The sequence below is a fragment of the Branchiostoma floridae genome, chromosome 8 (assembly GCF_000003815.2).
Source record: "Branchiostoma floridae strain S238N-H82 chromosome 8, Bfl_VNyyK, whole genome shotgun sequence".
In the NCBI taxonomy this organism is placed as follows: domain Eukaryota; kingdom Metazoa; phylum Chordata; class Leptocardii; order Amphioxiformes; family Branchiostomatidae; genus Branchiostoma; species Branchiostoma floridae.
The window spans coordinates 10,465,575-10,476,125 of NC_049986.1; the positions used below are offsets into that span (position 1 = coordinate 10,465,575).

The 10,551-nt window shown below is 41.2% G+C and overlaps 1 protein-coding gene across 1 annotated transcript; it reads left to right on the forward strand.

Annotated features, from left to right (window-relative positions):
• Positions 1 to 7,462: 7,462 nt before the first annotated feature.
• On the forward strand, positions 7,463 to 9,703 carry LOC118421520 (trace amine-associated receptor 3-like). Its single transcript, XM_035828836.1, has one exon. It carries the CDS (start codon positions 7,977 to 7,979, stop codon positions 9,093 to 9,095), a length of 1,119 nt encoding a protein of 372 aa, XP_035684729.1. The 5' UTR covers positions 7,463 to 7,976; the 3' UTR covers positions 9,096 to 9,703.
• The last annotated feature ends 848 nt before the right edge of the window (positions 9,704 to 10,551 follow it).

A 10,551-nucleotide genomic window follows, 5' to 3' on the forward strand; every position in this document is an offset into this window, starting at 1 on the left:
CTTATGGTCTGGTCAGGATTTGTATCAATTTATGGCCGTTTTAAAGAAAGAAAAAAAATCAACCATACTGTTAACATACAAAGAATCTGCAAAATGAGTAAATATGAAATACATGTCGAAAAATCGCAAAAAAAAAATCACTTCTATTGTTCGTAGAATACGGAGAGTAAATTCCATAGTCAAAGAAGATGTGAAGAAATAGCGAGAATGAAGAACAGTGTTGTTCCGAATACTGTACTCTGGATGTTTAGTTATTTGTTCAACCTTCCTGATGACCACGTTGATTTCATGATGGAGGTAACTTTTCTTTACGCTATCTATTTTAAGTCTTTTATTTGCTCGCCCGCATCAGTTTTGGGGGTGCAAATTGTACAAAGCAGCTGCAAAGTTTTTGTTTGAATTTGCACGCTCGCAGCAGTTTGGGGGTTAGTATAAGATGTTATCCATATAATCAAACCGATATGGCCTAAGGCCATGTTGATTTGATTATATGGATGACATCCTCCGGGAACTCCAAAACTGATGCGAGCGAGCGAACAAAAAAAAAGTTTGACCAAAAAAAAAAGTTGCCTTCAGTATGAAATCAAAGTGGCCAGGAAGGTTGAACATAGGACTAAACACACATAGTATGGTATACCAACAGTTAGGTGTAGGGATCAGTACATCATACGGGTGAAAAACATTTATTTTTTCTTCTTGAACCAATCCGAAAAAAAAACAGACCTGAAAAACAACAATAGAGGAACAGGTTTCGCCAATTACAAAATGGACACTCTATGTCGGCAGCCATTTGGGGTCTAACCGGGGGGCCAAGAAGACAACAAGAGCGAAGTCAAGTAGAGTTTATAGTCAATTGCACCAAGTTTCTACAGTCAGAGGTACAGAGACAGTTAGCCTTTATTACATGGAGATGGGATTTTAAAATGCAGTGGGAGTCCAATAATCCACCAAACAGATTCCTTAGTAGCAAAATTGACGAATTACCATAATTGTTTTGAGTATTGCCAGTTCTCAAGTTTCCACAGACAATCAGGTCCAGGTTCATGTCCGGACCTGGAAATGATCGTCTGGACCTGAATTTTCTGTACTGGTACCTCCCCCAACCAACAATAGATTTTTTTTCTTTCTGTCCTTTCACATCTTATTCTTTGACTTTAGATTCATTTTGGCATTCTATGGCATTAGTTATCTGTTTTCTGATACTTTTTTTTTCAATCTACGGAATATTTGTGCTCATTTTACAGCTGCTTTGCACAATTTATTGTGTGGTCGAAACTTTTTTTTTGTTTTGAAATGGCCGAAAATTGGTGCGAGCGCGGATGTCATCCATATAATCAAATCAACGTGGCCTAAGGTTAATAACCCAAACTTCAACTTTGTTTTACCCCCCCCCCCCCATCCCCTTTGATAAAATGCGGTCACTGAGATGCAAACATTAGTCTAACTTTCTCTTAGCTGTCTGAATCGACTACATATATATATATATATATATATATATATATATATCGGGATGGAATTGGGCCAAATAACTCTTTCTGTAATACCCCCACCCCGAGGCGCAGGTGTTCGAGTGGACCGTAATTTGCCATATTTCCAGGCGCGGTACCATGATTGACCTACGGACATGGCGGGATGTATGGTCTGGCCTATCGATCGGGAGTCAAGGCCACAGTTGGCGCGAGCTGATCATAATTAGCAGCTCTGACGGCCGATTCATCTCCAGAACATGTCAAACATGGTCTCTCCGTGTGTGCCGTAACTGGTAGAGCGTTCGACTCTGAATCTAGAGGTCCCGAGTTCGATACTCGCCGTGCCCCCGACGTTGTGAAAGGCACTTTACATGACCTTCCTGACTTATCTCAGGTGTAAATATTAGTACCTGACTTCGGTTTGGGAGGTAAAAGAAAATGGAAAAGACTGTCTGTACTGTGTATGTGGCACTGCAGTGATATAAGTTACTAGCTTAGGTGCAGTGCAAATTGTTCTCGTCTGTCCAACAGAAAATACAAAAAAATGGTCTAAGAAAACTTAGCCTCTACCAGGCTGCACATGGCGCTGGAAATTGTAGAAAAAATATGGCCTAATCAAGGAGGTTGAATTACTTGAATAGACACATGGCAGGCCAAAACTGCAGTTTGTGGCAAATGTTCCTACTTTTTATGGGCGGCGACATAGAAGCTTGTAGAAGCTGCAGCTGTCAAAACGCTAATCTCCAAGCAGATTCTACAATGGCATAAGATAGTACCAAACTGACCAATGAGCGTAGTCAGCCAAGAGGTGTCTATTTGCCATGTAGCGAAACACTCATAAGCCGGCATCACTTCTCTGTCAGTTTTTGATACTATCTTATGCTACCGTAGGATCTGCTTGGAGATTATCAAAACGCCACCCATTGTCATTGACTTGCGACGAAGCTTTTCGCTTATCAGTATCACCGCTTCCATGTTTTCGGAAAGTCAATTACACAAGATGTGGTCATCTCACTACATGTTTTAAAAAATAGCTTTATCCTATGAAATTAATTAATACAAATAACTTACGCCATACGGAAGAGGGACATGGATGCAACCTACTTTGGGCTAACGCTATCGTATTGTTAGATAGGGTCGACCTTTACTGAGGTGATGCACTATCTGTTATCGAACGAAAAAGCATAATGATTTCGTTCGTGCCTTACGATAGCCTACGGAAAACATCTTTAGCCAAGCACACCAGGTACCCCCTACTAGTTCGATAAGTGTGTCGAGTGTGCCGAGGATTGTCAAGAATGTCTACAGTATTTCAAATATTTTGAGTGGATTTTCATGATGCTAGAAAAAGAGGGTGAAGCTTTGGCTACAGGGACATTGAGCATCTGTACAGACCTGAACCCAATCTCGCAATGAGTAATACTAGTGATAAGCGCGCTCCTAGCGGTCGCTTGGCGAACGGCATTTTCAAGTAAACTGGGGGTACATAGTTCCTGACAATGAGATAGTGTATATGTTATGTATTAAACCAGGGAACGCAGGCTTGTGATAAAGATCGGGAATTATCCCTTCGACAGTCCTATTTCAAATTTTATATGTCCTGGACTTTATAATACAGGGATTCCCCCATTGGAGTAGTCATATCTTCCGGCCTGATTCCAAGTAGTATGACTCACAGTTCTAATTTTAGAGCATGACGTCATGGAATAGCCCGTCCTGTCAGCGGTAATGGACCACAGCTGTGTCTGAAGGTTATGTTGATGACGTCATATCCTGGCTCAGGACAGTGTTGGCTCAAAAATAAGGCGTGAAACGAGGAAATGTACATGTTATTGACTGGTACCATCCCTTGGGTCCAACATGGGTGTGTTTACGGGCATCTCCTCATATTTTGCACAGAACTATACACTGGCACTCTTTATTCCTGTAGTCGGCATTCCTGCAATTTTCTGTTAACACTGCAATTTAATTATCATCAAATGTTACATGGGTTTCTAATGTTTGTCTTTCTGCTCTTCAAAAGAACGTTTTTTACGAGTTACAATGTCAGGTTTCAAACCGACTGTTAACTATGACGTCATTGACGAAATTAAATTGATTATCTTGCAGCAGGAATCAAGAACCAGAAGTATGATTCATAAGGTTTGATGTTCAATAACTTCTGAACAGTATAACATTTTGCAGAGTCGTATACGTTTATGGAATGATACTGTTATAGAAAAACTTCATTGCACAACAATTGTACATGATACAATGTATGGCAACAACTATTACACAAAGTACAAAATAGAGGTACGGTATAGATATAGAGTAAAGCTTAACAACCTAATGAATACAACAAGGGCTAACATAGTTCTTTGGTATATTATTAAAATGGAGTAGGCTAATCATTAGTTACGGTATTCTTTCTGATAGCAGAAAATGATAATGATAACGTAATTACGTAACGTTAGGGTTAGAATCGTAGGTAGGGTTGAGTAATGATTGGGGTGGGGTGGGGTAGAGTAATAAGGCGTGCTATTAATTCCTAAAATATTTAACAGTAAAATGGTACACCAGTGTTTCGGCTGGACCTTTGGGGGGGGGGGGGCGTCGCCGCCATGCACCGCTAACAAATTTAGGGGAGTGGCGCGGTGGGGTTGCCTCCGCCCCCTTGCCGCCGCCACAGGCAATATCCTTTCCCATATGCCCCTGAGGATTGGACCGCTTCCTATCAGACATGTCATGTCACGTAAACAACAAAGTTTGCAATGACAGAGGGAGAATCATTTCCCCCTGTCTATAAGTTGTGCTGAAATTATTCCAAGTGGGTCTATAGAGGTTAGATATGTACAGGAAATGAAATACGCCAAAAAGTAGTTACTCAAAGAACTGGATATGATTGTTGAAACGGCCAGACGTTTTAGATAGCATCTACTACCTATAGCATAAGTAGGACCATTGAAGATCTGTAACGTTTACAATTGAAGAGCAAGTTTTAACCCCAAAACTATGCATTGATAGGTAAAAGAGGTGAAAAATCTAGATAAATCTAGATCTAGTCGAATAGGAAACGAAAAAAAGCTTTAAGACAAAGTAACATTTCAATCCTGTGGTCGATTTCCATTTCTTCGTTTACTTTTTTGCTCGGTTACACAATATGCAACTTAAAATTTAAACGTTTATTAAAACACTACTTTAGGCCACTATTGCGATATTGTCCAAGAAAAACAGTCGGAATGCCAAATAAATTTCTTATCCCAATAATGTATTTTTCATAAAAAAGAAATTTCAGATTAAAACAAAATATTAGTTTCTTTTCGATTCTAGAATGCGAAAGCAGACCAGATAATGAACAGCATATCACGCTTATTTACTACCTCTGTAAAGCACCTTATGATATTCATTTAACCAGATGACATTGCTAGGTAATTCCACATAGTCTCTGCCATGTTCAGTACCTTAGGCTTAGCCTTGGCGTGATAGTAGACACACGTGCCTAGTTAGTTAGGCCACAGCAAATAAATTCTACGGTTGACATCCTCTACAGACTGCACAATATTGAGCTAGGGCGAAAATGAAAGATTGGTAAAAAATAAACAAAATAGACACTATCAACATAACTAGACTTAAAGCGACAAAGCATTGAATCACAGCCGACAAGGTATTCATTTCTAGTTCTGCATTGTTTTAGCGTAGTGTAGTAAACGTGACACTATTGTGGTAGAATTATATCATTTACCAAGTTGGCTACTGCATTCACGACTTCCATAATGGTGCCACCTTTACAAGTATCCAGCTAGTTTCACTTCTACAACTACACTCATGACTTACCTATTGGTGCCACCTTTACAACTATCCATTGGCAACTAGTTTCACTACTACTACTAGTACTACTTCAGTCATGGTAACTTCGCCAAGTGTCACTTCTACAAGCACCATTATACGCTACAACACAACATATTTACTCATTTTGGTGATTTCTCCTCTTGATGACCATCTGCAAAGATCCTTCAAATGAAGCGAAAATTTATGAGCGCGCTGTTCAAAGTCATTCATAAGACTTACCTGCTGTGGCCTTACGTAAAGTTAGACATGTACACGCATGGTATATCTCTCCTTTTCTAGAATTCTCTAACAGAGAAGGCTTCTCCCATAGGCGAACATACATGGCCTCTAGGTCAGTGCAGTAATAGCAGGGTCATGGCCCTTGCCTGCCACTTGATAATTCTTTAATTCTCGATGGACTTAATTTAAGACTGAATGATTTACCTAAACTGAGATCCCGTCACGAAATCCTGAAAGCCCTTAAGGCTTCAGTTACACGTGACTTATTGTGGAGTATTCAAGTTGTTACCTCCGGAAAGGAGGATAATCTCTAACGGAGGTATTATTGTGGTTGGTCGTTTCCCAGTGTTCGTAACTAGGGGTGGGTTCCGGACAAAAATGTTTTTTCTTGTTGTTCCGGTCCAGTACAGTAAAAAACGGACCTGAAAAAAATAAGTGGACCGGATTTTGGACCGATTCAAAAATGAACGTATTATATCGGCAGGTTTTTACGTGTTTTGGAGCTTACAGGTCTAGGAAAAGAACAAGAGCGAAGTAAAGGAGAGTTGATTTTATTTCCAGCTCGTACCGTCAAACTTGGCCAAACCAGAGGCAGTTAGTGTTGTTCACATGACGATAGAAGAATCATAGAATTTTAAAACGCTAATGGACGTTGTGTACTCCACCAAACAGAATCCTTCGTAGCAAAATGGACCGTTGTTTTGAGTATGGCCCATTCATAAGTTTTAACAGATGGGTAGGTCCAGGTGCGTTCCTGAAACTGATCCTCTGGACATGAACCGTACCTGTACCTGAATTTTCTGTATCGGTAACCACCCCTATTCGTAACTATAACACACAATCTCATTGATGTAGTTTGAATATTGGTAGGTCGTCTGCTAGTCTGTGCGAGATAATGCACGTTTTTTTTTAAACTTTATCAGTTTTTATAATGTCATATAATGTAATATATTTTTTCCAGTTCGTACCGTCAAACTTGGCCAAACCAGAGGCAAGTGTTGTTTACATGACGATAGAAGAATCATAGAATTTTAAAACGCTAATGGACGTTGTGTACTCCACCAAACAGAATCCTTCGTAGCAAAATGGACCATTGTTTTGAGTATGTCTGTGCGAGATAATGCACGTTTTTTTAAAAACTTTATCAGTTTTTATAATGTCATGTAATGTAATATTTCAGAACGACACCCCCATATCAAAGGTATGAAACAATCCATAGCTTAGTAACTCACGCAAACATTTTATAACATCTCTGAGATCACGTTTCTTGCGTGCTAAGATACCCTTGAAAGTAAATTGTAACGTTTCGTGTAAAACCTTCGTGTTAAAACATCCTAATGCACATTATAAGCTTGTAGAGTTCGCGTGGCATTCGGTGTAAAGAACGTAGGTCAGGGTGTCACGAAATAATGCTGAAAACGTTAAATAACAGTGCTTCTGACCAATAGAAAGGCCAGTTACATCGAGAGAGTTACATAAATGTTACCTAGTAACGGGTCTGTCATAGGGCTATTTTACCGCCACCCGTTTTGCATAGCCCTTTTCAACTGAAAGCATATCTGTCTGAATCCCACCCCGTAAAAAAATTTCCGGAGTGCTTATTCGACTGGGGCGGGTGGACTACACTCCCACCACCGATGAGATTCGAGGGAGTCTTCGATGGCTAGGTATCGTGCTAGCTCGCGGAAACTCAGAGACGCGTAGTTATTTTGGCACGTTCGCACGCCACATCCACCTAGAGTAAGACAAATTACTCTCTTTTCCGTTTAAAGGAAACCAGACCAGATGAACTCCTCGTAAATTAAGACTGACTTTTCCTTCTTCGCAAACCTGGCTGCCAAAATAATCAGTGTAACAATTTTGACCTTTTATGAAATCACGACGCTTGGATTGGAAGGCGAGGATGGATTGATATCGTATCATAGAGGAAGCTAGCGGCCCAGTCTGAAGTACAGTCGCCTACACAGTTAACCCACTACATCCGGCACGTTTCACGAAGGTCGAGTTCAAGTCGCATGTTTACTGGATAAAAGGAAAAAGGACTCAGTATCCTTTGGGAGGACAGCCCAAGGTTGTGGCAGCTGTAAAGGGCAAGACTTGCAGCGAGGGTGAAACTGGATACTCAGACGCGTAGGCTAAGCCCTCTAGGCTGTGATGATCTAATCGCAGAGAAAAATACGGGCAACAGATGTTTTGACTTGTAACCTCGCTGTTTTTAGGGATTACCAAGAAAGACTGTTAACGTGTGGTACGTATACAGCGTCTGTCTTCGAGATCGCACTTGTTTTCTTGAAGAAAGCCACCGTTGCTTCAAGTAGGACGGACCTTGGAACAAGGAAGTAGTCAGGCTATTTCAGAGTGTCTGATTCACTGGTTGTGAATCACTCACTTATAAGTCTATTAGATCACAGCACCGGGACTTCATAAACCTGTTACCAGCATAGCTGTGGCCACAGTAAGATGTCCGGACTGATTATGAAGTCAACTGAAGGAGAATTTCCTACCGAAATCGCGTCTTCGGTCGACGGTAATGGAACATTTCTTGACAATGAGACAACAACTGGGGATGATTTCTTTTTCGCGTCGGACTCGCCGTATCTGGAGTTTCAAATTTCCTACTTGGTTCTGGCCATGACTCTGTCGCTGGTTGGAAACATGGCCGTGATAGTCGTCGTGGTGTACGACAAGAAACTTCGCAAGCCCGGGAACTATCTACTCTGCGGCCTGTCGTGTGGAGACATCGTGCAGTCGCTGATCTATGTCCCGACTGCGCTCAAAGTTCTAACGCAAGGACTCGACTACGTGCCAACCGGGGCAGATTGCGTGCTCCAAGGAGCGCTGTTCCAAGTCGCCTGCGTCTTCTCTCTCAACGCTCTCAGCGCCATCGCATTTGACCGTTACCAGTTCATCTGCAACCCTCTTCACTACAAGACCAGAATGACCAAAGGAAAGATAGCGGGTATGCTGGTCATATGTTTGATATTAGGACTTGTCGCTGGTATCGTGCCTTACCTAGAAGGACAGACATTTGTTTACATGCCCGGGTATCTCATGTGCCGGTACCGTGGCTCTCTCGGCGCGGATAGAGTCATCATGACCGTGTGCTGTTTCATCCCAACCGTTGTCATCATGACTTACACCTACGGGAACATCTTTCGAGAGGCAAGGCGGCACCAGAAGCGACTATGGCAAACCTCCAACAAGTCCTCCCCCCAGGAAGCCGAGTTCCGCCGAGGACTGAAGACAGCCGTCACGATAGGTATCGTCTTCGTTATCTTTTGGGTCAGCTGGCTACCCTTTCTTGTCACAACAATCTCTCTCAACTACAAAGACGCCAAAGACCTGACTACGTTCCATAGGCTTGCTCAGCGGATTTCTCCAATGGTTTACATCGTGTCTACGTTTACGAACCCGATCATATACTGCCTCAGAAATAGGACATTTTTGAAAGCGCTGTGCAATCTTGCAGAGAAGACATTCGGACCAAAAAAAGACGCTTTTATCATGGATAAACGGTTATCTATAAGGATGAAGCAAAGAAAGCTTCCGGCAAGATCACTTTCTTCAGATATAAGTTGAGTTTCTATTTCTACACTTACGTCTTGGATGTTTGTTAATTTTTTATCTGAATAGTATTTATCATGCGCTGTGAGTAGGTTGGCTAGTAAAGGATGACATTTTTGTGTTTTGAATATTGCGTTAAGAATCTTAGAGGATGTAATGGTATTACACATTGTGAAAAAAATTTTGGCAAATATGTTTTATGTCAACAATGCAAATTTTCTAAACTCTCGAATGTGCAACGCTAATTCACCTTTATCTACGCGATTCCACGGTAACCTATATCCGTTCATTAAGTAGGTTGTATATGTTGAGACATCAAGTCGAAGGATGGTGGTTTCTTGTTGCAATATGTTGAAAATAGTACAGTTTGAAATCTTCGCCCGTAGACATGTCCCGAGTTTGAAAACAACAACTACAACGGATATAGGAAACCCATCGGATAAAAGTGAACTAGTGTTACTGATACCGTTGTCATATTTTAAACGTTGTAAGCATGAAACTTCGCTGTAAACCTCTTGGAGGTACCGAGAAATGTTGACTTCATGTGTAGTTTATTGTCGTCACAGATACCAACTGTTATCAGATATTGGCAGGTCTATGAAATAAATATCATGCAAATCTTACTGTGTCTACTGTTTATTTTCATACAAATAACTATACTTCTGTCTCTTTGAAATCAGGATTATTACCATTGATAAAGAACTGACTCTGTGCATTCAGGGGTACACAATGTGTCACGTATTTCCTAATCTATGTAGGCCTGTTACCGTCCTGAAAAAACGGTCTCAGTAGGGAGTGATTATTAATATTGTTTTTTTTAGATTTCGGCAGAAGTGATTCAACTTACAGTTGACAATAGAAGACTAAAATGTATTAGGACCCAACTAACAAGTGTTTTGAACATCACTACATTATTTGTTTATTGGTTCGGGTATCAACATAAAGGGGACCTTAGTTCAGCGAGTCTGCCCACTTCTTCCGTTGAAACAGATAGTCTCTACCAGACTCCCGGTCGCTGGAAAACCGTAGAAATGGAACAAATAGAGGACAGGTCGCGTACTGTTCCCTGGCCGGCTACACTCCTATGACCGGCGTACTCCTCATGCTTTTTGTTCCATTTCTACGGTTTTCCAGCGACCGGGAGTCTGGTAGAGACTATCTGTTTCAACGAAAGAAATGACGAGAACATGTCGGAAAATGATTCTACAACATTTTCGTCACTAAGATGTCAAATGGAAAACCTTATTTCCTATGCCAACCCTAACGTTCAACCAAAATGGTTAGGGCCGGCGGGTTGTTTTTCTGGGGTCGGTCCGAAAACATGAAACAACTATTACAGTTTTTATCCTAGGCCCCTGGGTAGTATTTAGTCGCGATTACTTCGGTTTTTAATAGTACCTCTGACATATTGGGTAGGAGGCCGTGAGCTGTCTGTAATCCTTACATTTGCGAGCTTGTAATGTCAGTGGTA